We start from the raw sequence: 27779 nt of genomic DNA on the forward strand, positions 1-27779 counted from the left end.
AGATTTCCTTGTTTTTGTATTTTTTATTTTGGTCTTTTGTGCATCCAGTTCATTCTTCTCCGTCAAAACCTCTATAATGGCTTTCCCCAACACACCTGTTCCCCACTTACCCAATGTGGGTTTTGATTATGTTTTGTCTCGTCCATGCGAAGGCACGCTCAGTGTTTGCGTTTACGCACAGACATACTTCAAGCCTGAAAAATGTGTTTGCGAACTGACATCACTAGAATAGGCAGGTTGGTGTCCTTATTATCGTTCACTCTGACTTTGACTCCAATTAGACACCGACAGTCAGGGTCATTATTAGGGATTTAATTTTCAAATGCCCTCCGCTGTCATTGGTTTTTATCCACAGCTAAGTCATTTTCTCTCTGCTGGTCAGCCTTGATGCAAAAATCAAATGATATAGTTTTCTAGGGCTCAGTGTGTACTAAATCATTCTGCACTCTCCCATTTTGAATAAACACCCCTAAATGTTTACTGTTCATATTTGAATTTATTCATCCACCGATTTAATCTTTTAGATATGATATGATGTTGCAGCAGCAATACTTTAGAGTGACCCAGTTTCACTTTCAACACACTTAATCCACAGACTTGATTGGAATGGCTGTGATGTAAGAAGGAAAATGTATGAAAAAAATACATCACAGCGTGATTCAGAATTGGTGATTCAATAAAATGCCCAAATTGCATTTAGCCGAGATGAGATTGACCGTCAAGGCAGAGGCAGACATGAGGAAGATGTCTGGTGAAAATAACTGGACACAGAGAGTGTCTGCGCGGCTCTGTGGTGGCACAGATGACTTTCTTGTGACTTTCATTGCTCGGGGCAGTTGGATTTAACTTGACAAAGAGTAATGAGGTTATCGATTGGGCTACAACGAAATAAGCAGTCTTCAACACCTCCAAAGTCTCTTGGGAGAGAAGGAACAGCCAAGTGCAACATCCTCAAAAATGTGGCCTGGGAAAATGCAGCTCATTGATTTTCGATAGATTATTCCATTAGAGCCCTGATGTAGTGTGTTGGGGGACAAACACCATCCTTCTAGTTGATTAGAAAATAAGCAATCAAGTAGTGTTACCCTGCCTGTTAGTGGATGGGAAAGTGCATTAAGATCTTCAAGACACACTGTAGATAACGCCAACACAGTTTTCAGTGCCTCTTAGCTTTAGACTAATTGAGATAATGATCATTTCTCTTGTGCATTTTAGTCCGCTTTTGAAACTGTTGAGTGAAATTGCCAACGTTTTATCAAGTCAGTCATGTGTTGCAAATTACTACACCTCATTCAGGAGACGTTTTAGCTTCATTTTTTCATTTCACATTTGGGATATGACTGTTTTGTGTAAAACCTGCCATCACATTTTTCTTTTCATTTTTGGACAGTCTACTAAGTCTAAGTACCATGTAAGGAAAAACTCATGGCACCAATCAAAGTGCAAAAAAAAGAGTTGCTGAGCTAAAATAGAGAAAAACAAGGTGTTAGGGGAAGCAAAACTACATAAAAAATGTACATGCGGTCTATTTAAAGAATGACAAAGCTTTCTTGACTTCATTGCAAAGGTAACCAAGTCAGGACGAGCCAGCTACTTTGTCTCCTACATGAGAGAATCCTTCAAACGGATGAAATTACCTAAATATTGTCTACCAAAGGTAAGCTACAAAGACACCAAATAACTATCAGATCATTTAAAAAAATGTGTTATCATAAAGAAACAAGATTATTGTTTTGTTTTTGTAGAATACAAGTCGTACAACTGTTATTTTGTGACGAGCTCTTGTTTTTTTTTGTCTTTCTCTCCCATCCTGTCTCTTACTTTCTCTCACCAACACCTCCCTGCAGGACATGCATATTATCAGTACGGATGAGAAGCAGGTATTTGCTGCGGTCCAGGAGTGGAATCAGAACAACACTTACAGCCTGTATATCTCAGACTCCCCCGGGGTCTACTTTACCCTTTCATTAGAGAACCTCAGAACCAGCAGAGGACCCGGCGGTAACCTACTGGTTGACTTTTATAAGGTGCGTAGATAGTCTTGTTCATGGACTGCTGCAGTCACTTCACAACTAATGTCCCTTGAAGTTATTTCACATAGTAGGAGAAAACATTTGTTACTTTAATAACCTGTGATTGTAATTAAAGTAGGGCAGCAACTACCAATTGTTTTCATTATCAATTAATCTGGCTATTTCTTTCTCCATTAATTGATTAGTCATTTGGTCTATACATCTGTATCAGATTTCAATCAGCAGATCACGAGGGGACGTATGCATATTTATTTTAATCTAATCAACATTATACGATCAGTGATATAAAAATATCAGTAAAAAAAAAAGCAGTAAATCCTCACATTTAAGAAACTCAAACACAGTGGTGGAAGTACATTTACTCAAGTACCGTATCTTAAGCACAATTTGTATGTACTTTACTTGAGCATTTCCATTTTATGCTGCTATTCTTCTCCACTACTTTTGAGAGGTAATAAATGTCCACTTCATTTATTTCACAGTTAAAGTTACTAGTTACTTGTCAGATTAAGATTTGACTTACAATACATCTGATCCATCTTTAGAAGATGGTGCATTGTTACAAATTGCACTACGCAGCAAAGTAGTTAAAATTAGCCCCACCACAACCAGCTGCACCATTTAAGTACTGCTTACAACTAAAATCAAAACAGTGACAAGTGCCTTTCTGTGTAAAGAGTATTTTTTTTCTTTTGATACTTCTCGTACATTTAGCTGATACTACTTCTGTACTTTTGAATATTATGAAAGCAGGACTTTTACTTGTAACATAGTATTTTTACACTGTGGTATTGCTTACGTAAGTAAAGGGTCTGAATACTTCTTCCACCACTGCTCAAACCATTAATTGTTTAATATTCATTCATTTCCTGTTCATCAACCAACCCAGTAATCCTTTTAGCTCTAAAGTATCATGAATAGTAGTTCAGATGTTAATCTATTTTCTTTTGTAGGTTGAGGGGATAAATGGCATGTATCTCGCCAACAAACTGCTTGACAGTCATGTCAAGACTTTCATCACATACAACAAGGGACAAACATGGGCCCTGTTGCCAGCTCCTGCCACTGATGTGGCAAGAAATAACCTTCACTGCATTCTGGTGAGCTTGAGCTTTGGGCAGGGGTGAAATGTATGCTTATTCATGCGAAATTAATCTTATGACACATATCATTCATCAAATGTTTCAACCTCATCAGCTGTGCTGTGGAAGTTCTTTGATTCAGAGCCAGCTTGCGCATGAGCCTCCTAAATGGCAGATGAGATGCTCTGCTGGAATATTCGTATTATCAGTGTAAAGCACAGAGTCATCGTGTATAGTTTCAGGGGTTCAGACTTTCCATTAACCTCTGTGATTTCAATTTACTACCTGTAGTCACATTGGACTAATGAATGTTAGATTACACTGAATTACATTATATAGCCGTGCTGTTATTCAGCAGGTAGGATATTAATCTCATCCAGTCAGTATGTTCTTTAGAGTCGGTTTGAAATAATGTATATTGTTCAGTTAATAGCAGGTAACAGCATTTCTCTCTGTCATACAAAAGACCATTATGCTCCTGTCTGCTTTCTGACCCCTCTCCAACCCCTGCTGTTTGAAAAAAACGTATTGATGTTTTTCAGTGTGCTTTAGTCTGAGAGATGAGTGAAAATGATTTGAATCAATTTTGCCAGTTTTATCAGTGCATCTTGGGGAATTTTAATTACATGCCTTGTTTGCTTTAGAATGAAACAATTCAAATGCCCTCTGTGTCCTCTGAGACATTTTCTGCCTTTTTTTTCCCAGGCAGAGAATATGAAAGGAACAAAGTATCTTTGTTTTATAAATGGTATCTGAGAACCTAGCACTTTTCTCTCAACGGGAAGCATAATTTGGAGGCAAAGCTAATTATAATTGCTTTTGTGAAGATCTGTCTGATACATATTGTTTCAACCTGTGCTCCAATGGAATCCGTTTTGTTGACAGCCATTTTGTTCGCTGCATCTTCATCTGGAGATGTCGGAGAATCCCTACACGTCTGGACCCATCACCAGCAAAAAGTCTGTGCCCGGAATCATTGTGGCTACAGGTAGAGCAAGAGCTTTTGATTTATAGATTAAACTGATTAAAGGTATCCCTACTTTCTCAGATAAATGCACAGTGCAACCACAAAAACAAACAAAATGAATCACACAGTGCCCTCTTTCTGTCATTGAAATCAGATACTGAAACTTCAACTCCTAAATCTCCTATTTTAGAGGAGATGATTAGGTTGCAGTAAGTCATAGACATGTCCTCCAGTGGAAAATGAGGGCATGCACAGATTCAAAAAACAACTTTTAACGATCGTATCAGGTGATGGTTTTATATAGGTGTGTTATGGAGTCTTTGCTATGTAAATACAGACTGAGTAAAATTATTCATATCTTTGTACTCAGGGAATACCGGAACAGAACTGTCCTCCACTAACCTTGGGATGTTTATAACATCTGATGCAGGAAATAGCTGGAGACAGGTGGGTCTGCACACTGCGCGCATTCATCTTAAACAGATTATGTATTCATATTGAAAATGTGTTGTCATAAGTGGAGAAAATTTGTTTTTTTCAATGTGCACCAATACAGATTTTTGATGAAGAGCACAACGTTTGGTTTCTTGACAATGGAGGGGCTTTGCTGGCAGTCTTACATGCAGCAGCGCCTATTCGACACTTATGGTAGGTGTAGCTACTGTTCAGCAATAGCTGACATCATAATTACTGTCGGTAGGAACCATAGGTGTTGGACTTAAAGCGGGAATTATCTGGGTATAATTTGAGTTTTCTCTCTTTTTTTTTTGATGTAGCATATGATTACATTTAATGTTTTGAAATGCTGATGAGCCAAGTTTGCATGGTTATTATATCTGCACTTGCAGCCTCAGAACTGTCAGAATCATTTCCAACAGAAGAGAGTCTGTTACAGCTTTGTACTCTTGGTTGGATATGATGGTTTGAGTGCTTTTATGTAAATGTAGAGTGGAGCAGGGTAGAAATATGAGACTGAGAATGCCCCATAAGTCCCTCATATTGCGGGGGCTTTGTAACACTATCTACTTTGATGTCCCTGCACATTACAGCCCTGTCAAAAGTGATTAAGCTCTAGGAAAGGTGATTTGAAACCCCCCCAAATCTATTTCTAATGTTACAACCTGAGTCATATCTCTCTTTTCCATTGTTTTGTCACCTTCAAAAATTTCCCTGGGCAGAGGAACATTTGTGCTATTGTTCAGCTCGGTGTCGAGATAATTTTTCACATTGAAGAGAATCTTAGGCGCTCCATTTTTCAACTGTGGCAAAAGCTAAATCACCTGACATTTTCTTTTAAAATCACATTTCTTTGTACCTTGTTTTTCACCGCTTAACCTATGTACTTGTGATGCATAGAGAAAACAATATATTTACAAGCCACTGCAGAGAGATGAACATAGATGGATAGACAGAAAGACAGATGTTCATGCGTTGACAGCTGTTGTTTTTTTTTCTTTTTCTTGAAGGATCAGTCTAGACGAAGGAAAAAAATGGGACCGACACAGTTTCTCCTTGGCCCCTCTGTATGTGGACGGAGTTTTAATGGAGCCAGAATCTGACAATCACATTATCACGTAAGCAGACAAGTACACGTAACAGACAAGTACAGTCCAGCAGGAATAAAACGCATATTATCATGCTTGAGGAATTTGCTCTTCTGTTTATCTTGTCTGTCGGCTTAAATGAATCAGATTTGCAGTTGCTACTATAATAGTACACCATCATATCAGAAGCCTGTATATCTGTATCTCAAGATGGTTTCATCTCAAATCTGTGTTTTGGTGAATCATCTTCCAGTTTCTTTGGACACTTCAGTCATCGGTCAGAATGGCAGCTGATCAAGATCGACTACAAAGGCCTCTTTAACAGGAGATGCATGGATGGAGATTATCAAACATGGCACCTGCACAACAAGGTTACAGGGATATTAAACATTATTGATTTATTGTCAGCTTAAAGAGATGCATGTTTATCCGTCGTCACTGTACAACACAGCACACTCGCTTAATGCATGAACCACATGTTCTATTTCCAGCTCTCTTTTCTTTCAAGAGTTTCTTTCAATCTTGTGAAAGACGAAATCCTCTTTTTCTTTGTTTGATAGGGAGAGCTGTGTGTGATGGGCGAGAAGCAGATCTTTATGAAGCGCAGGCCAGGCAACCGTTGCATGCTGGCCCAGGACTATTCGAGGATCTATACCTCAGAGCCATGCCTCTGCACAGCCTATGACTTTGAATGGTAAGGACTTCTTCTCTTAGCTTTCCCAACTAGGATTATATGGCAACTGGGACTTTTATCCCTCTTTAATTTCTTTCATTACGTGTTTACCAAACATACATTGGTGATCAAGAACAGATGGTATCAGTTTTGCAGAACTTCATAGTCCTTAATATCCATCTTACATTTCACATTTACTTGAAAAACAACATGACTGTAATCATTAAATCTAATTATAGTTTTGAGTTTGTACATGGGAGTTAGGAACTTTTCATTGTGCTACTGTAATTTGCATAATGTCTAGTGACTTATTAGAATTCAATTAATTATGAATCATTAAATTAATATTAAATATCATTTATCAATCTGTCGGAAATTCTGTTTGATCCTGCTTGTCTGACAATCGTGTCTCTAGTTATGGTCTCAAAATATGCGATGAAGTGCCAACTGCAAAGCATTTGCCCCACTACAAAAGCTTGTAAGAGCTAGATTATTTGAGGTGCAGTGTTTATCATTTTATGAAGTGTCATGTTTTGTTGGCAGTGATTATGGGTGGGAACGCCAGGCGGACGGGAAGTGCTCCCCTGCTTTTTGGTTTAATCCAAATGGTGCAACTAAAAGCTGCAGCACCAGCCAAAGCTTTCTTAACAGCACAGGGTAAGTGGCCCCCAGTGTTTAATCCATCACAAAACAATATTGTTCCACTCCAGCTTGTTTGTCACGTTGTCTTGAACACAAACAGAAAATAATGGTTCACTTTCTCAATGGTTTAGAAAAAAAGCCTCTGAGTAGAGCTGAAAAAAGTAACTTAATTCCATAATGATGCTGAGCCGGTTTGGAGTTTGCAGCATGTTCCCATTTTAAAAGTAACAAAATTGTCCAGGATGCATTATACTGTAAATCTGTGTGCTGTCGATGGACACTTTCCTCCCACAATGAATTGCAGAATTGACAATGAGGAGCTGCTGAGAACTGGAAACAATGAAAATATATTCTGGATGTTGGTGAAACAGCTCCGAAACACATACAAAAATGTACAGTTTGTAGCATTCTAAAGTTTCAGTGTGATTGATATCAATTGCCGCAAGTCTTCATTCACCAAAATACATTGATTTTAACAAATGTATATACTATGAAAATTAGTATGGTTTGTAAAACACTTTTCTTTGCTTTATGTTTCAAAGATATCGAAAGGTTTTGTCCAATAACTGTAAGGAGGGAGGGAGGAACGTGTACTCGCCCAAGAGGCAAGCGTGTCATCCCAGACCCCCCCGAGGTCTAAGGCTGTCCACCAGTCAAGGAGAACTCAGTGCCACTGTTGGAAGCAACGTTACTTTCATGGTCTACCTCGATGATGTGAGTTGTATCGCCTGAAATCACTGTAGTGTTATCGGTAGCTGTAGTTCCGGTAATTATTTTAAAGGGTCCGTTCAACTAGATTTCAATAAGACTAGCATGACAGCATGCTCTGTGAGCTAAATGCTAACGTCAACATGCTAATATGCTCTCAATAACAATCGTAATATGCTGATATTTTGCAGCTGTGACGTTTACCACAATCACCATCCTAGTATAGTGTGTTAGCATGCTTACACGTGCTATTTAACACTAAACACAGCATACAGCTGAGGCTGATTACTGCGGTTATGAAAATATTGTTCAGTATTAGACAAATTAAGATTTTGACATGATGATGGCGCTAAATCAAAGGTCAGAGGAAAAGTAGTTATTAGGGGGCATTGAAGTGTGACTGAAATAACATGACAATCAATATATTGTTTTGAGATATTTACTCAAAACTACAATGGTTGAGGCTTGTAAATGTATTATTTTTTTATGTTTTGAAAAGAAACCCTATTGACCTTTCATATTAGTCTGGCAGAAAAACAGATATCTCAAAGTAGGGTGAAATAAAACCAAAGCTATCTGCATAGCTACGTGCCACAAGGGGATAGTGAGTAAGTACTTTTTAGTTGAGCTGTTCTGCAATAAGGTGAAAAAAGTGTATTAATGGAGCTATGTCTATTTGTTTTGGATTATTTTATCAGCTAGCAAGATAGCACCAGATGATAAACCAATCCTCGGGACACTTTCGTGACCTCTGTTGCACTCTTTTTACTTTTCCTCTTCTTTTCTCAGTTGAATTTCTGTCTCCCTACATTCATATCCACCTGCAAAGTGTTTGTGACGCAGCTTGTAGGACATCTCAGCCCAAGCACTTTAGAAGCGGACTGTGCTTATTTCTCTTGTATGTGATTTTGTTGAAGTATCCTGACCTAAGCTGTAGTGACAGATGCCATGTGTTACCACCTGTCCACAGGGAGACTCGTTGAGGACCAGCATCCAGCTAGACTTCGGGGACGGCATTAAGATCACATACTCTAACCTGAGCAGGACCGATGACGGCATCAACCATGTCTACAGAACGACTGGGATTTACAGAGTGACGGCTTCTGCTGAAAACAACCAGGGATCTGACAGCAGCACACTGTTTTTACACATCACCAGTATGTGAATAAGAGATATCATTACTCATTCCTGCGGCAGTGCATATAGCATGAATCTCTTACCTTTCACGGATAGTCACGTTCCCACTCTGCTGAATTTCGTTTTAGTCATGGCTGTAATACTTTTAATGCGTTTTAGCCTTGTAAAATGGAAATACACACAGCTAAAAACGCTCCATGTTTGATGCATTTATGTGTGTTTTACTGCGTGTTTTACTGCGTCTGCCTGCATTTGCACACGTGTGTAATGCACGTATGTATGTATGTGGCGGTGTATTTGTTGCTGCTGCAGGTCCAGTGGAGCGTGTATATCTCTCCACTCCTATTGTAGCCATCAGGGGGAAGGAGGTTAATCTGACTGCGGTGGTATGGCCGAGTCACACCAGAACATTGACCTTCTTCTGGTGGTTTGACAACAGCTCCGAGGTGAGAAGCCTCTACTCCCACTCCCAACTATTGTTCCAGGGACACTTTTTTTGTTCTGTTTACTGCAGTCTCTTCCATCTTCTCTTGATGTCCTTGTGGTGTTGTTAACAAAGTGTAAATCTTAAAAGCCGTCACACAAATCATGTTAAATGTGACTGCACGTGACTTCACCATGTCTTTCTGGAGAATCCAGTTAGGAAGGCTGGTTGTATTTATTAATCACGTTGATTGTGTTCACTGCAGCACTACCTCATTATACAGTATGTCAAGGGCTGCATGTACGTAGTATTCTATATTCAGCTGAGAGGATGCAGGCTTTTCTGTGAAATTCCCTGTGTTTTTCCTTTTAAATTTCAGCCCATTATAACCTTGGAGGGAAGCATTTCATACACATTTCAGAGGGAAGGAAAAAACAAGGTCACAGTCCAGGTTGCTTCTGGGAGCACCATAATGCAGGATTCAAAAGTTATAAATGTTAAAGGTGAGTGGGGGAGACAGTCTTCAAAGCACTTTAATTGGTGTGATGCACGTTACATGAATATGCAATATGCTTTCTCGGGGAAAGTATGATGCCTCTCGGTCCACGCTGCAAGCAACGCCACGTTGTTGTCAACATGGACTTATCTAATGAATAAAATGTCACGGAGGGCGAACACGAAATCTTGAGGAGCAATTAACTTCAAGGCGTATGTTGCCAAATGAGAAAAGACAAAACTGCACATCAGATTAATCAAAAACGAAACCAGAATTAACATTCATATTCTAACAGACATCAATTTGCCTTTTTTTCCAGAATTCTTCAGGTCGCTGCTGTTGTCATTCTCGCTAGCTCTTGATGAGCACAATCCTGACATCCCAGAGTGGAGGGAGGACATAGGCCGCGTGGTGCGGACAGCTCTGTCACAGGTACATAGAGAACATATTGCTCTGAGGTCTTTCCAGCAGCCATCGGCCACCAGCGGCTTTCACGGCCATTACTATTTTATATCTGTATGCAGTATTGATAAGGCAGTCACAATTTGTTATGATCCATGAGTGTAATTTTCCCTTTGACGACGGTAACCAAACACTGTTATTTTGTGTGAATTTGAATTCAAGCTGATGTGGATGTTTGGCTATTTTGACTTTATTGTCCAAAGTTTAGAAGGAACAGTCACTTAATACCTCCCTGTTGTCTTGTCGTTGCAGGTATCTGGGGTCCCTGAAGATCAGCTTCTGGTGTCTTTGTATCCTGGACTTCCATCTACAGCAGAGCTCTTTATCCTGCCTGATGAGCAGACATCAAGTGAGCACAAGATAGGGAGTGAGGAGGCTCTAGAGACGGTAAGAACCATGATTTATAGAAATATTACATTTCTTATCATGTGAACTTCACAGTATGAAAAAACGATCTGAACGCTTTTGGCAAATCAACAAATTATACCTGGCTTATTTATTGTGTACACAATAGAAATGTAAAAAGGACATGTTGTTTTAGGGGGCATTAAATGCTGTAACATGTGAATTAGTCAAATTTCGGGGTGTTTGTAGCTGAATTTTTTGAACTATGGAGCGAGCCAGGCTAGCCTTTTCCCCCTGATCACAGTCATTATGCTATGCTAAGCTAATTGCCTCCTGGCTAAACCTCCATACTCAACATGCAAACATCAGAGTGATCTCATTGTTCTTATATTACTCTTGCAAGAATCATATTTGTTGAAAGTGCTAGTTATAATTTCCCAGTTCATAATATGATGAGTGCATAAAGATGTTTTACGTTACAGAGATTTTCTTTTTATTTATTGTAGCATAATATATCATTCTCTGTTTTTGTGTCTTACCTTATACCTAAAACAGATATCAGATATTTTTGTCACTGCCCTGAACCAAGGCCTGATCCAGTTTGAGCTGAAAGCGGATATTCACATTATTGTGTACATGACTCAGCAAACTTTGGGTAAGTTTGTTTTTAACCTGCCCATTGTTCCTGCATACTTGGACCAACTGTTGCATCTAAAAACCTTTTGCAGGTACATCAAAAAGTCTTAATTTATGCCAATTTAGTACAGTACTAAATACTAAATACTAAAGTGTATCTGTGCTGTTTACAGTTAAAAATTAAACCATGTGTCTTTTTTTATGATTTGAGATTGAGTATTCCCCAAACACTAAAAAAGAAATAAGACAAAGACAGACAACCATAAACGCTGAGTAAGATTCATATGATACTGTATACCACAGGATTTAAATATATTTCACAGTACATCAGTTTTGCACTTGAGGCTGTGAGACAGTCGTTCTCTTTTGAAAGCAGCCAATCAATCACACGATTGACAAAGAGGGCATTTGGTATGCAATGAGGGAATCGGCAGGGTCACTTGATCATTAGCATATCGCAAAAACGTGTCGATCAACCCTGCTCGTCTTTACCCTTTTCATCCACCAACGGATCTGTCTTCATTTGTGTCTGCATACAAAGGTCTGGGTTGCCTTTAAAATGATCCAGAAAGGTCAAACTTCATAGGCTTCTCTCTCAAGGAGAGAAAGGTGGGAGGGGGAATACTTTGAATATTGCATCTCAGCATTTAAAAAGCCATGACTATGCATAAGCTACCTGCATGACGGACCCCAGGGAGAGACCTCCTAAAGATTCCTTTTAATACCCTGAGGGGATAACATGCATAGAGCAGCTCTTCAAACTGTACCTGCACTTGTTACATGACATGAGGTGATGAAGGGGATCTCCTTAAAATAAGACATGGTTAAGAGGAAAATGAAAGCATTTGTCTTTTTCCAAATGTGACGCTCATTTGACGCATTTGACTTTCAGCACCACTTGTGGATTCAAACTCCATCCACAGTGGGTCAGCGATGCTGATGCTGCTCACCGTGGTCTTTGTTGGTTTAGCAGCATTCTTCATCTACAAGTTCAAAAGGTGTGTTCAGTTGGATAAGGAAGTAAATTGAATTTGTATTGAATTGTGTCGAATTCTCTTTTAAATCGCAAACGATTTATCTTTGTTGTTCGTGAAGACCTTACACAGCAGCTCTGCTAATTCTTTGTCATTAGGAAAATCCCTTGGATCCATGTTCAAGCTGTGGATAGTCATGAGAAGGAACCGGAGGTGATCAGTACAGTCGGTCAGAATGACAACATGTCAAAGGTCAAGCTCAGTGAGTTTCCCTCTCCGAAAGAACTCATGGAAAAGGAGCTGGAGGCCAAGAGCAGAGGTAAGTTAGCTACACATTTAATACTTGCCACTATTAGCAATGAGTGGGTGTTGTACAAAATATACTGTATTTTAAGTAGTGATGGAAGAAGATTAACGTCTTTTATTTTAGTAAAATTAGCAATACCACAATTTACAATCTCTGTTAAATGTTAAACTCCTGCATTCAAAACCTTGTAGTGGAAGTACATGTACAAGTTGTCACTATGGAGCCAAAATGGACTGTTGTTACAATATTATATATATTTGATCATTATTATAGATGCAGTAACATGTGAACAGGATTTCAATGCTGTACCCATACAAACTAACTACCAACTGCATGTACCAAATACATGTAGTGGATTACAGTGGTATATAATTGAAATACTCTAGTAAAGTATAATTACATGACAATTGTACTTCACTTATTTTTCATAAATACATAAGTGAATGTATTTTTAGGATTTAGAAAACTACAGTATTTGACAGGTGTGATGGCCCTTGATTGCTAAGACTAAATTAAATACAGAATCTTCAAATCTGTATACATTTTAAAAAATGTTAATGGTGTAATAAACTTTGAGATTTTTATGACACTTCATGGCAGACAATATGACGACATATAACTTTTCTTGACATTTTTATGACAGACAACACTCTGACTTAACGACTAGTATCACAAAACATTTCTTGTGACATTTTTATTGCATTTTTACGACATCATGTCATGATAACATGATATATTCATTACATACTACACAGTGACAATTTTTAAAGTGTCATTTGGAATGTGACAGTTTTCTATAGCATACATTTCATGACATTTATTTGACTAACTTTGATATCATTTGTTATAACATAGGCTACTATACATTCATTTTAAACACATTTTTCGGACATACCACACCCGTTTTATTTTGACATAATGACATTATGACATTTTTATAACATGTTCACTATAGGAAAGGCCAAGACCATGACAACTAAAACATTTGTAGTGAATAAAAATTATTTAGATTTTTGATGCGAGGGTCCTCAACATGCTATACGATGACTTTTTATGACTTTTCCGACATGCTATATCATAACTTCTTTTGACATACTACACTTTCTCATTTGTAATTACATTTTTATGACACACTATACTATGAGTTTTTATTACATATACTATATTATGACATTTTAATGAAATTGTATTGGTATACTAAATGCTCACTGACACTGATACAGGATTTAAAGGATGGCTGTAACTGTAGAAGACTGATACTGATTAACACTAAACGCATCACTGAGCATCTGTTTCAGTTTTATCTAAACAACTGTAAATTAAAGTGCAGCACACATCTACGGTACTGGAACCTCTGTATCAATGCAATGTGTCATATATGTGGAAATTGAACACCACAAGCAATTGCAGCACAGTAACCAGATATCGATGACAAGTTACGTTTTTGATTGCTATGGCTGACATCCACAGTGATGTCTTTTAGATGACAACTGCTCAGTCCCTCCAGACACTGGATTATTTGACAAAAGTAGCATTGCAGTACTCCTGACAAAGACATGTGGGCTGCAGGCTGTTTTTCTGGTCGCTCAGCACTTTGGCTATTCTTCATTTCTCAGCTGTTTGTACTTTTACAAGTCTTTGCGGATCTGAAACAAATCAAGTCCTTTTCGGTGGCTTTCGAAAGTGTTTATTTACAAAAGGGCAGATCAGCATGGGACCTTTTGATCTGTGGCTCGCCAGATCAAATGAATTTACAACCCGCTGTTTAATTAATGCTCTGAAATTTGGTTTGATTTTCATGCAGTCTGATTTGGGCTGGGGATACAAGTCTGTTGTATCCATTATACGAGAGCATATTATGATCAATCATCTGTTAGTTCAGGCCTCTGTCCAGTAATCATTCAGCCTTTGTGAACATTGGCTTCATTATTCACTATTACATTGTGAATAATTCAATATGTTTATTTAATTGTACTTGAAATATGCCTAGTATAAACTTCATATCCCTCTGAAATATATTTTATAAAGTACATATGTCTCCATTGCCGTTCAGTAGGCCTTGCTCCAGCCAATGAAAAAAAGCCCCCTACCAGTGGAAAAACACTAACCAGTTTTAATTTAATTAATGTCTGGGTTCAGTAATTTTACGTGTTCTCATTTTAGTCCAAATGGCTTTACAAGCACATAGAAAAAGCAGATTCTGCTGGCCATAGGTTTGACAGTGCAGCAAGAGCTATGAAATAAAATCTAAATTTATAAAGGTAGAAATTAAGATTTGAGCATTTAAAACAAGACGTTGCATATTAAAATGAACGTTTAAATGTAATGATGTAATGATTTATGTGATTAGAAATTGGTTCTGAATGATTAACATGACAGCTCACATGGCCTCAGGCTGTAAAATAAATTCAGGACAAGGCAGGAGGTTTTCAGAACAGGTTTCCTTAGTGATGTAGTTGTATTTCACAATGTGAGAAATACAAATTAATTCTATTTAAAAAGTGATATTTCCATAACCACAGTTCTTTGGTAGACATCACTCTTGCTAGACGATGCTGGAAAGCTCATGCACTAAGGGATAAGTTAACTTTTCTTTTTTTTTTTTTGAATAGTGTGATGCAAGTATTTCACTTAAAGTTACATTTTTACATTGAAGAGCTACCTTGGGAGTAAAAAAGCTCTTAGTTGAGTGTGAAGAATAAAACACATTTAACAAGAAACGTATTCCTACTTAGAGGTACTCTCAAGTAACCGCATCATTAATTGTATGTATTAATAGCCAATCAGAGACAAGCACTAATGCCTAAATGTCTTTCACTGTTTCTTCCTTTAAAAAAAATCCTTATTCAGTGATAAAAACATTGGTAATTTACATTTTTAATTGTGTGAAATCCTTGATGCACTATGAATTATATTTTTAGACCAACAATGTAGGAATGAAATGATAATGTGGAAGAGGTCGCTCATAGTGATGAACCTACAGAGAATTATCACCTGAATCTTCAGCTCCCTTCTGCTTTTCCAGAGCTATAGTTTCTGTGCATTGTTTCGATTTTGTTTCCTGCATCTTACTACTCACATAGTGTTGTTTTGGTAAAGAAAAAGGTTAGAGACTAGCTGGTGAACACAGGGAAGCATTTAGCAGCTAAAGAGACACATATTTGTTCAGGAGTTGGTACAGAGAGATCAAAAACAGAGTTTAAAGAGACTGAATGTTGGACTTGCATTCGTAGAAGGTAGAAGCACAACTCTAAATGAATAATGTTGCTCCGTAACTGCTGGTAAATGAGCAGCTGTTTTCTAGTTTGCCGCATCAACTTAAAAGGTAAATATGTTAATGTGGCCAAAAATTTAGTAATTTGTATTCAAAATGTGGACCACTCTAACTCTCTTAAATTTAGGAGCAAGTCTTTTTCCTTAGCTGTCTGTGTGATACAGTAAGTTTCAATCTTTCAGATCTTAATTTTAAACCTCTAAACTCTTCTTATCCTTTACCTTACAAATGTTACTACAGACTACATACATTTTAGTCTTAAAATACGCTCATATTTACATTGGCAAATCTGAACTAACTGCCGGATCTTTTCCTTCATCCATTTACTGCCAGGTTATTAGTTATACAGGTGAACATGAAATTGGCTTCAAGCAGCTTCATACAAATCACCAAATGGAAATTACTGACACAGTTGAGAGATGAAAGCACCACCTTTAAATAAGCCAGTGTCTGCACAATCTGAACGACCCCACTTGTCACGGCGATCCTATCTTATCAGCCCTCCATCACCAGCTCAGCCCTGCTCGGAGAAGCCATGTTCCTTTGAGACAACAGGGGGCTTTTCAACCAATATGCATGGCTGATGAATTCATAATTAAGTGTAAAAGCGTATAAAAAAACATTTGATCTCCAAGTAGAAAGATACGATAGAACGCAAGATTTAATGTTGCAGTTATTCCTTGACCCCAAAACCAATGTCATGTAGGCAAAGCAGAAATATAAAAGAAGTTGTGTTTGCAAAGAGTCTCTTTCATTATCATATCCTCAAAACAAGCAACGTGTGATGTGCATGTAATGTCTAAGCAGTTGATTGTCCCTTTATTTAGTCTGTTTTTATTTTTTGTTTGCATGTTTTCAGGAGGAATTGGAAGAAATATGGAGAGAATTGTTACAAGGGAATTTCCAAACTGTACAAACGTCTAAGACTCTGTTACTGAGTAAGTACCGATGGTTGTGTTACAATTGTGCTAAAATTGTTTGCTTTGTTGGTATTGTTTTCTTTTTATATACACATTTCACTGTGATAGCTGCTATCGTTCAAAGTCATGTTTTTGACCCACATGGGTAGAGTAAGTATCTTTACAATACTTGATGAAGATCGATCCACCGAGCCAGACTCTAGGGCCTCTAGTTTGAGGGCGGTGAATTGCTGAAAATGGCTTCTAACGTTAGCCAGCAAAAAAATGTCCAATTAGCCTCAAGATTCCTGGCTCTACATTAACGCCATCTATTTTATGAATATTCAGCTGCCACACTTTTGATGAATGCGTCACACCGCCTGTGACATTTCATCATTTGGGAGGAAAATATCATTGGAAAAACAGAGTTCTTAAAATAATATACCTCAGAATCTATAAGAAACAGTGAAATGAGAAAAGTTCCATTAACTTAACAGTTCAGTACAAGAGGCTTCACTGTATATGTATAGATTTTTTTTTAAAGTTACTTTCAACTCTGCATTGAATGACAGAGAATGAACGTGACTCACTATGAGATAATTTAGGCCGTTAAGGACTATCATGATACAGGGCTTAAAATGATGAACAAATGTAACGTAATAAAAATGAAATATCACAGTACTTGTTGATAATGTTTCCCTCTAACAGACAAATTGAACGAGAAGGCTATAAAATTTCTCAAGTGTAACCTTCTTATTTAGTTTTTTAATTGTGTCTCTTTTCCTTATATCCAGAAAAGATAATATAACCCAAACAACAAAAGAGGTGTCAGTTTAAGACAGAAGTCATCTTGCCCTGCCTCCATACCACAGAAATGTAATTGATAGATAACTTTAGTCATCATTTCATGTTTAATAAACCACATTAACTTTACGCTCTGGATAAACATTTACCGCCCGATAACTAGAGGTCTGTGAGTTGTAAATATACACTAATGAATATTTATATTAAAAATGTCAAAATCTGACTGTTGTGAATGCTTATAAGAAAGGAACATCGGAAAGGAATATGTAGTTGGTTTTGCTTTGTAAGTTAACATGGTGCTTTAAATGACTCGTCAGATGATGGTCCACAACGAAAAATGTGATGTTTGATCATGAACGTATGGCCTTAGAAGTAGAAATATTGTAAACTTGTACATAGAGAGAGAAGGAATGTAAAGGAATGTACAGTAGCACCATCCTACTTTGATGTAAGGTCGACTCACTGAACAGTTAGTAGGTTAGTATGTTTCTATGTACTTCAGTCTCACAACAAACTGTACGTCCTCTTTTTTTATTCGTTTGATTTTTTTTTCCAGTAGCATGCCCTAATAATCTGTGATAAAAGATATAATATATTAGGGAGAGCAAGTACTTTATGGATGTATGTATACATATATATGTATACGTATATGTATATACACACACACACACAATCATTATTGGTTTTAAAGTTTCATTAAACAAATAATTGACACCTTGTCTAATAGTCTAGTTGTGCAATTGCCAAAAGTTGTGCATGATCTATGATATTGTTCATTTTTGTCTGATATATAAATTGTCTTGTTTTGAATCATATTTCTTACTGTGAACAAATTGCCATTTTTAAATTGTTCAAAATAAATGTATTTTTATATTGAATCATGTGTATCTATTATGCATGCACCCAACATTTCTGTTGAAATGGAAGATGTAAGAATATAATATAGTTTACACTCTTTTCTCCTGGCGAAAGGATGCGAAGACAGACTTTTTGGCTGCCAGTGAATGAGAAATGTCTGCATTGTCATGACAAAGACCTGAAAACAAGATTCATGAAGCGCGTGATATCTGAAAGTCAGGTGCCTTGTAGCATCCAGCACATCAGTCTCAGCATTACACTTTTAATGATCCCTCAGAGGCTCTGAAGTCAGCTTTAATGGGCAGAAGTGGGATAACACCCATGTGAAGATTCCAATCTGACACTTTGACTGAGCTTCATTTTACCTCTATCACTCAAGTTGCCAGTTACAGATGGTTTCTATTTAATGGGAACAATTACTGAGGCAGTAGTCGAATGATGAGAGACTGACGATTTTGTATAGAACTACTGCCGTTAGTATTGCTCATTCTCTGTCCTCAGATTTAGAAAAAAAAAAAAGCCTTTCACATTAAAATGGCAAAGAGACGGAAAGGTTTGGAGGACAGAACTGTGTGGCTGATTGGCTGAAGTGATTCTTCACGCACAAAGATGCAACAACAAGGCCCTTGTTCCTTTGTTTTGCATTTTGTTTGCCACCTCAACAGCTTCATATCGCACACCAATCTCCATCACTCCAACAGTCATCAACGCCCCGAGAGTCTTATTCTCGGTCCTGCTCTCAGTCTGAATTAACACCAAGGCCTTTCTCTAACTGCCCTGGGATGTTCGGCGGTGCACAATCAAATTGAACGGTGACAATCCCTAATGGATGATTCGCTGCAGCCAGACACTAATGTAGCACTCAATGGAAGGAAACATGCTCATCAATTTCACACTGTGGCTAACACAATATTGCTGTGGGGTTATTGTTGTGGGACATTTCTCATTCAAGGTGCAACCCATTCTGGGAAAATCTTCCGTGATTGTGTGTGTCGATTTCCTGGAGAGGGGATAATTAATTTGTTGCACAGTGGGAGAGCCAAGGAACTAGCCCATTAGAATCACTCCAGGCTACTTGCTGCTGTTCATTGTCCTCCTGCTCGGCCCTATTGTATCATGCAAATGGCTGAACTGAGACGTTGAGTGTGCTAAGCAACACTTGTTAGAGACAAAGCAGAAAAAAGCAACAAATTGGAGTGAGGGTGCCCGTCGATCAAACTTACCTGTTTGAGTCATAGTTCCGCCCTTCATGAAACGGACTAAATCAAAGGTCAAACACATCTAAATGCTGCAGTTCAACTACATGGATTTGAACAGACAGCAGAAAAATATAAAGTGCTTTATGCTTTGGGGAAAGGAGTTCAACAATCCGCCACACTGCATTAATTTAGTTTCTGCTTTATTCTGCAACCATGGTTACTTCTGCGAGATCAAATGAAAAACACAGGAACAGCAAGTCACTTGTAATGAATGAGCTGTCCAGCCTTTGAGAAACGGAAAATACTGCAGTTCACATTACATTTTTCTTTTCTAATTAAGACATATTTTTACCATCTTGAAAGAGGGGGGGGGGGGGGGAATCATCATGCAAATATGTTTACAGTCCTATTCACAGGTTGATTATTGGGACTCGACAAAAACTCTCTGATGATCGGTGTAGAGAGGCAGCGTTCGCCTGATGACGAGAAAGAGTTTATTTATGCTTCAGGCTCAATCGCAGGATTGGAGGAAAGAAGTATGGAGAAGCCTCCAGTCAATTTGTCTTACTGACATATGATGCTGACAACACTTAAAAAGAAAAGTTGGATGAAGAAGAACTTCAGTACTTATCCCAAAGAGACAGCAGCTGACCAAAGCTCTGTGCGTAGGCTGAGCCTTGTTGACAGGAGATACGTCTTCTCTATCTCCGTGTCCCTTGCAGCGAAGGAGATGAACAAATCCGCAGCCTTTTGTGCGCTGAGTCCTTGGGGGCAAACCGAGAACAGACTGCAGGCTCCTGAGGAAATGCCAGGTGGAGATGCTGGTAACATAGCGGTAGATAAACAGTCCAGAATAAATAAAAAGGTGTAAAATGAGAACATGTGTAGTTGTAGTGTCGCCATACTTCCCGTAACCTTCACAGTGAGCTCAGTTCAAAGAAAAACATGAGAAATGTTTTGTAACTGTGTCAAGGAGCTCAAGTCTTTTAACTTTATGGTGGTACATCAGACAAACAAATGGCTAATGAATCTTGAACAAATAAGTAGTTAATTAAAATACAGATCTAGCACTTTTTTACTACATCACAGTATGTGTTTGCGGCTGTAACCATAGCTTTTTTTTTGGTAACACAGGAATTATTCTGAAGGTTTACATTTAGCTCTATTTATAGAAACCAGAATGTACAAGAAATGCTCTGGGCAACAAATATGTACGAAGCACAAGTTTAAAAGTCATTGCGTTGTTTAACAGTCGAATTGACTGTAAAACAATCAAATGTAAGATTTCCGCTGCACAAATAATCCATATGCATGATTTAGATTGGAAATTTGTGTATAATCTGTCTAAAGTAGGTTTGACAATAATCATGTTAGCATCCATTCCACTGTCACTAAAATTACTTCTTTGAGTCTCCTGCACAGGAGGGATTGCTCAGTTTCTCGCCTACTGTATGTACCAGTCTAGTATATTTCCCCTTTAATCTTCTGTTGTTATTTTTGTTATGACATTTATAACATTTTGAGCGGCAAAGAGACGGGCTTGATGGAATACACAGATCTGGGACAAGGAGCCCTCCCTCATCTCCTGGATATTGCAAGCTTTCATTTGATGAGAATCTGGTGATAAGATTTACTGATTGCACAGAGAGCTTAATGAATCTGCTTCCCTCACTGTCTTAATCAGATAAGCTATTTCCACATAGTTAAAATAAACTTCACAAACACAAGCCCAGAGAACAGAAATAGGAACACATTTTGAGATATTATTATACATCACATCTGCCCAGCTGTGTGATATTTTCATATTTGGGCAGACGCAGCTGTAACCAGCTGAGGCAAATAACTTTTACTTCTCCCATTATGGATGTACATTATTTACATAAAAAGATCAATGTCCTTGCAAAAATACAAGTATTTTCAGTCAAAAAGTGTCCCTTTTCAAGAAGCAAGTATAAATCTGTACAGTCTCCTCAGAGGGATTAGGCAGCACAGTGTGAACTGGTCCATCGATGCATGGGTAGCAAAACACTCGAGACCATTCATTGTGACCGTGGTTTCATAGCTTGCTGGAAGTAACTGCCAAAGAAGATGTATTGCTTTCGAGTTGGTCATAGACTCTCAACATTAAAACACGTGGGGCGCTTCATCAGGGAGCTTGATGTCAGTGTGAGATGGCAGGTAGCCTGACAAGGGAGAAAAAAAAAGAAAGACACAGAGGAGGAATTTTATGTATCGATTTGCATACGGGTGTATTTTTGCAGGCAAACACATTTATCTTGGATGGGTCGATTGTTTAGAAGTAAATCAACTGGAACCTCGTAGATATTTCTTGATGAAAATGCTTTCACCACTCCGCTACTTTCCTGATGCACTAATTATTTTATTGGGTCAAATAATTCACCTAGACATTCTCATCACTTTAGCTTGCACTGGATTGTGCTTCACTTACCTGTGAATACTAATACCTTGCTGTGACAAACTCAGGCTGACAAATACATAAATATACTGCACATAATAATAATGGTGTCTTGGTAACTCCTGTATGATAATGCAGGGGGAATAGCATCAGCACTTAACAATAAGCGAATATCATGTATCGGTTTCGTTTCAGTAAGCTTCAACTTGTGACCACTGTTTCTCTTTGGCGGTGCAGTTTTTAACATACAACATTTTTGACAACTTTATTTACTGTACTACTGTAATTTACAAAACAAATAAACATTTTCTCACTTAACCCTTGTGATATGTAACTATATGTATAACTATAACTGTTTGAATTGTTTTGGTTTTATGTACTCTGGTGGTGGGATATCCGTTTCTGTGATTTATACCACAACTCAAAAACAAAGGGGGTGAATTACATGTTGTTTGTGGGGCTCATAGCATTAAAATAATGACATTTCAGAAATGTAACAGCAACAAGTCTTTTCAGAAACAATGTTCAGGTTAAGGTACGGTCACATTAGCCTTCTGTTTGATCAAACTGCCCCAAACAAGGATGTGATGTTGCAATTTTGGTAAGGTAATGCACATTTTCAGTCAAACTGTAAGTGGTTTATGGGAGTGAATGCTGCAGTATGTGGTCTGGTAGAGTAATAGTGAACATACACAATTGATTGCACATTTCTAGGAAGTTTGCTTTTTATTTCTTTGTCATGCCAAACATTTGGAGCATCCTACATGGATTCAAACATAACTACTGATTAAATCATACACAAAGCAAAAAGAAACTCATCAGTTCTAACAAGTCTAACATTATATGTACTTCTACGTAATCTCAAACAATATATATTCATGTGTAAAACAAGTTGAGCATTAAATAGCAGCGCAAAGAAAAGCTTCAAGCTTAAAGTTCATCCTGGTTAAAGGTTGTTTTTTTTCCTCATCTATTTTCTCCAAGTAACTGGCTGACATAGATATTTCGTATGTGAATAGCTAATTCAAAGTCTTTTGTATTAATCAACAAGAATAACAACTACATTTCCAAACACAGTGTATTACTGTTTCTGCCAATTAGCAAGAAAAGTGTCTAGGACATGCAGCGGAACAGGAATAGCATCCTTGTATTTGTCACGCAAACAATATGGGCTTCAACTGAAGTGATGGAAGTGTAATGTCACCGTTTACGGCTTTACTCATTATGTGTCACTGTGAACAGGTTTTAAAGGAACGACTTTATACTAATAAAATAGTTGCATATCTCTTGGCAAATATAACCACTACCACTAAAGAAAATGTCTTTTTGTCATTAGGATGAATTTACCTTTTAAGTAGTTCTGCAGTCTTTATGACCAGTACACACAAACACAACATTTGTTGCATTGAGAGCAAAGCAGGTGGTGATAACCTGAACTTATTTTTAAGTGCAATATACCACAGACCGAACACCTACTTTGACAAGTGATAGAATAAAACACTTCATCAAGAATAGACCCTCATTGTCCAACATAAAAAATCTGAAAATAACAACGAGAAAAGAACCTTGTATATTCGTGAGGAATAGCTGTAGCTTAAAGGGAGAAACATAATTACCTCTGCCTTTTGAGTCCAACTGTACATCCACATGATCCAGTGAGGTCAGCTTGTCCCCCTCAGGGTTTGGGACGTCTATGGAGGTCACTGTCGGGATGACCTCTTGTTCTTTGTCAGGCTGCTCTGCTGTGTATGTGTTGATGCCCGGGATCTTCCTGTAGGTCATGCAGTGGAGGGGAAAAAAAAAGATTTAAAAAAAGGCAAGCTAATGGAAACCTGCCATCAGGTCTGTTTCACTAATGCTTTCACTAAGCATAATGTGTCACACACTATTTTTAACTGTTAAGGATGGGAGAGGATTGCTTGAAAGCTGGAAACTAGGGCATTTCACATTCCACTGGGCATTGCTCTTTCACTTTCATATTGTTCACCTCCATTTTCAATCAATTTTTCATCCCCTCAGATGCACCCACAATTCCACTTAAAACTAACATCTTGCATTTCTAATTTCAGAGTCTCCCCTTGTGATTTTGTGCCGCAGCTGGAGAGGTGACATTTGAGGCAGCTTTAGAAACTAAAAGTTGATTTCTTAATGTTGTAATTAAGATCTTGAAAGTGAAAGTTAAGTAATGTTTTACTTCATAATGAGTAAGGTCCTGCAAACTACAGAGGAACTAAACCATTCCTTTATGATTGGCATGGGATTACCTGCAGCAGAGGATGCTATTTACTGTATGTCCCTCACTGTATAATATATGTTGTCTCAGGGCTTATCTCCTCAACCTTTCCTGCCTTTCTGCAGAGGATGCCTCACCTTGGATGGCTGTGTTTAGCATTTCCGAAAGGTCAACCCTCACATTGTCAGATAGATGAATATTGATAACTGCAGGCCTCTGACAGCCATTCAGCACTCTGTGGGAATTGATTAGACTGTCATTCCCTGTAATATTCTGTAGATTGAGACAGAGGGGAATTGTCTTATTCCTCAAGCTATTATTGTGTGTCCATAACTCAGAGATATATGGAGTCTGAATACTTCTGGAAAGTTTTAGGAGTTAGGAGTGCGATGCATGCTTGTAGTTAATGGGGCCGACTCCGAAGAGGGTCGTTATGCAAACACACAAACAACAATAATCTATTTTATCATGCATATCTGCTCCTGAAAATCTGAGGATTGATATATTCAAATATATTCTATCCAGCATACTGTACCTTTTAAATTTATATATTACAAAGACAGCCAAGCCCATCAGTACGACTGACACGAGCATGATGACAGCAGTTCCACTGTGGCCACTATCACTGCTGTCCACAAGAGGAGCTTTGAGGGAGAAACAGATGACAGAAAAATTGAGTGCACATGCAGGCCAACTGAAGATAAATGCATTTTTTTAATTTCATATGAATATAAATTATACAACAATGGAGATCACGGCTGTCTTATTATGCTGACAAATAACCGAGTGACTGAGAGAGCTTTTATCCCATCAACTCTTTGTCTTTCTCTCCTTAGTATACGTTATCCAGGATAATCCCTTCACTATCAATACTGCTCTCCGGGGAGTTTATATATATATTAAAAACAAACAATACACCAATAATACAATTAAAACACTACATTTCAAAACCTGCAGATTTACTAGTTATCTTCACCTTGAAGGCACAAAGTCTGGCCTGACAACCGCCTGAAATGCGACTCTCTCCTAAAAAAGGATCAGAGTTCCATTTGTTCGGGTTGGCGTGTGGCTGAGGCAGCAGACTCACCTGGAGACAGCTGCGTGGCGTACACGTTCACCTGCACCCCCGGTTTGAGTGTGAACTGGATGAGGTCTTGGTTCAAAGCACTTAGCAGAACCTGAGAAAGCTATGAGGAGGAGTGGTGGAGCAGAGAAGACTCAGTTAGCAGCGGCTGCACAGCAATATTCCACAGTCATCAATATTTCAACCACAGTCATTTCATCTAACAGCCTGAATTATGAATCAGAATGTTTGCTCCCTTCTAAAGAGGAGCAAACGTTGATATGACACGGAAAACCAAACCTGCTGCACTGAAACCCGGCAGAATTTGAATGGCAACGGAAACTCCATCAGGTAAAAGGGCGGCGGCCCGATTGGTGTGGCAGTGACATTTTAAAAAGAAAATGTGTTGCTATTTTGATCAAAAACTAATTTCTTGCCTGTTTTTTGTTCAGTATTTCCAGAAGATACAATTTAGTGATTGAAAGTTCAGCGAGGCAAAGCTATTGGAAATCAAAGTATGTTCTAATATCAGAAAATTGTTGTTTTAATTTTTCTCCCTGAAGTGCCTCACGTTCCCCTGCCTTCACACCTAGATGAAGCAATCATTTAACAGGAGACCAAAATGCCTTCCCAGAGCCCATTTGAGTCCTTAGCCATGCCTCACTAATTCCATCTTGCTCTTTCTAAAATCTTTCCACTGGTTAAAATTAGACTGCTCTACACAGTATGAATAATTACTTTTTGTTCTAGTGGCATATCAGGGTCAGTAAATCTATTACACATTTTAATAAGCTGCACCACACATGCACTCACCACATGCATGTGTGTGGGTGTGGGCACACGCTCACTTAATGCATCCACGTTGCAAGTCATTCACTCGAGATGAGAGCGGTGAACTGAAGATTTATTACCCTATTGTCTGTGAGCTTCTGCCAGGTAATCAGACAGGCTTTAGATAAATACATCTCTTTAATTCCCAATCCAGGCCGCCTGCCCTAGTTTGTCTCCTTTCTCGATGCTGCCAATTATATGATGCATCAATGTAATTAAATATCTATTAACTTAGTTCAAGACTGACTGTGAGCCAGCAAAATTATGTTTACTTGTGATACATTGAGGTCCTATCCCTTATGATGAATACATTAGCTTTAGTTTAGCTGGTGCTTAAAAAAGCAGCGCTGTTTTATTGTTTTGTTTACATATTTGATAGCTTTCTAAAAACACGTTGAGAGATTAGTTTTGAAGAATCTTATTTTGCCGTAGGAAAAATAATAACAACCATGAAGCATCGGGACTTGATTATGGTTTTGTTGTTATCATCACAAGTTTAAAGAAAGCCTCCAAACTTCTAAAAGGTGGCAGTGAGTCTACAATATGTACCGAGATGCTTTGTAAGTAATATTTCAGTGCTCTGATGGATGCCGTTTTAGTCCCTTTACACGGGAAGACATTGCCCTCTAGTGTTGACATTATGCATTACTCTTTAGGAGGGATTGCAAAACAAAGTGAGTGTGTGTGTGTGTGTGTGTGTGTGTGGGAATCGCAGGGAATCAAAGGGGTTTACTGAAAAACTAAATGAGGAGGATGTCTTACGGAGCTATATGAGAGGAGATGGGTCCTATGTGCCTGCATGCTAATAACGAAACATATTCCTCTTGTTCTTTGTGTGTGTTGTCGCTTAATGAACCACACCAGTTTATTGCTTTACCCCCAATTACTACAAAAAATCTTCACTCCTCATTACTGCTGACCTTTTCCAAAGAATAACATAGCATTTTTCCTACAGTACCATGTAGCCAGGGTGTCCAATCATTTCACCATGGTATCAACATACATTTGCAGAGACTTTTAAACTTGGCTGACTTCAGTAATCCATCACAATGAGCATCATGTCCGCATTTATTTTTGTCAAACTTACCCTTATTGTCGCATTGTGCAGGAGTGCAGACTTTCCAAAGCACTTAAAACTGTGTTACCATGCAACAATAATGTAACTTTGACAAAAATAAATGTGGACATGATGCTCATTGTGATGTATTGCCTCAAGGAAAAACAAGTTTCAAGTACCAACCAAACGCTGCCTGGAAGGCTTCAAATGTTCAGCATGTAAAATGTAAAAACACCTCATAGCAGAGCTGGAGAATAATCAGTGATTAGTGAGATAATTGTGGATGATTGCTGTAATATATGGGAAAGCTAGACGACCATAATTGAAATCAACTTTTTCAGATTGGCAAGTTTACAAACCACATGATGAATAGAGGTTGATGACTCATTTATCACATCATACCAGGATGTTATTTTACATGTACAAGTGCCTATAACGTGTATTTTTAACATCTCACTAGAAGACCATGCTTCTGTACAAATATTGATGTAACCTTCTGGTGAAAGACATGTCCAAACAATAATACACTTTAATACAGCAATATAGCTCAAGCTGATCACTCAATAGCGTTGTACGGCACTCTAAATGGAGAGGACGTATCCTCCGGGCATATCCTCTCTAGACTTCCTCCGCTTACTTTTGAGCGGTTTTAATTATCACAGAAAACCGCATTGTCGTGAACATCTGCAGAGGGCCATTAAAACAATTTGATGAG

At 38.2% G+C, this 27779-nt stretch overlaps 2 protein-coding genes across 2 annotated transcripts in view; one reads left to right on the forward strand and one right to left on the reverse strand.

Annotated features, from left to right (window-relative positions):
* sorcs3b (sortilin related VPS10 domain containing receptor 3b) overlaps positions 1–16628 on the forward strand; it is a gene marked incomplete at both ends in the record, with an annotated part of 36154 nt that extends 19526 nt beyond the window's left edge. The window contains 20 exons of the mRNA XM_079168274.1: positions 1568–1657; positions 1848–2027; positions 2987–3133; positions 4001–4103; positions 4453–4529; positions 4639–4730; positions 5549–5656; positions 5880–5997; positions 6187–6320; positions 6843–6956; positions 7484–7655; positions 8620–8806; positions 9099–9232; positions 9590–9713; positions 10026–10138; positions 10421–10555; positions 11069–11168; positions 12042–12147; positions 12282–12442; positions 16564–16628. Of these exons, the coding sequence (XP_079024400.1) occupies positions 1568–1657; positions 1848–2027; positions 2987–3133; positions 4001–4103; positions 4453–4529; positions 4639–4730; positions 5549–5656; positions 5880–5997; positions 6187–6320; positions 6843–6956; positions 7484–7655; positions 8620–8806; positions 9099–9232; positions 9590–9713; positions 10026–10138; positions 10421–10555; positions 11069–11168; positions 12042–12147; positions 12282–12442; positions 16564–16628 (2460 nt within the window). The remainder of the gene's footprint in view (positions 1–1567; positions 1658–1847; positions 2028–2986; positions 3134–4000; positions 4104–4452; positions 4530–4638; positions 4731–5548; positions 5657–5879; positions 5998–6186; positions 6321–6842; positions 6957–7483; positions 7656–8619; positions 8807–9098; positions 9233–9589; positions 9714–10025; positions 10139–10420; positions 10556–11068; positions 11169–12041; positions 12148–12281; positions 12443–16563) is intronic.
* Positions 16629–21588: 4960 nt separating this feature from the next.
* The window catches only part of LOC306703435 (VPS10 domain-containing receptor SorCS1-like), a gene marked incomplete at its 3' end in the record, with an annotated part of 41941 nt that continues 35750 nt past the window's right edge, over positions 21589–27779 (reverse strand). Inside the window, exons 24-27 of the mRNA XM_079169412.1 lie at positions 25201–25300; positions 24649–24757; positions 23497–23651; positions 21589–21647 (exon numbers count right to left, since the gene is read on the reverse strand). Of these exons, the coding sequence (XP_079025538.1) occupies positions 21589–21647; positions 23497–23651; positions 24649–24757; positions 25201–25300 (423 nt within the window). The remainder of the gene's footprint in view (positions 21648–23496; positions 23652–24648; positions 24758–25200; positions 25301–27779) is intronic.

This window comes from Pholis gunnellus (assembly GCF_910591455.1).
Source record: "Pholis gunnellus genome assembly, chromosome: 11".
Classification (NCBI taxonomy): domain Eukaryota; kingdom Metazoa; phylum Chordata; class Actinopteri; order Perciformes; family Pholidae; genus Pholis; species Pholis gunnellus.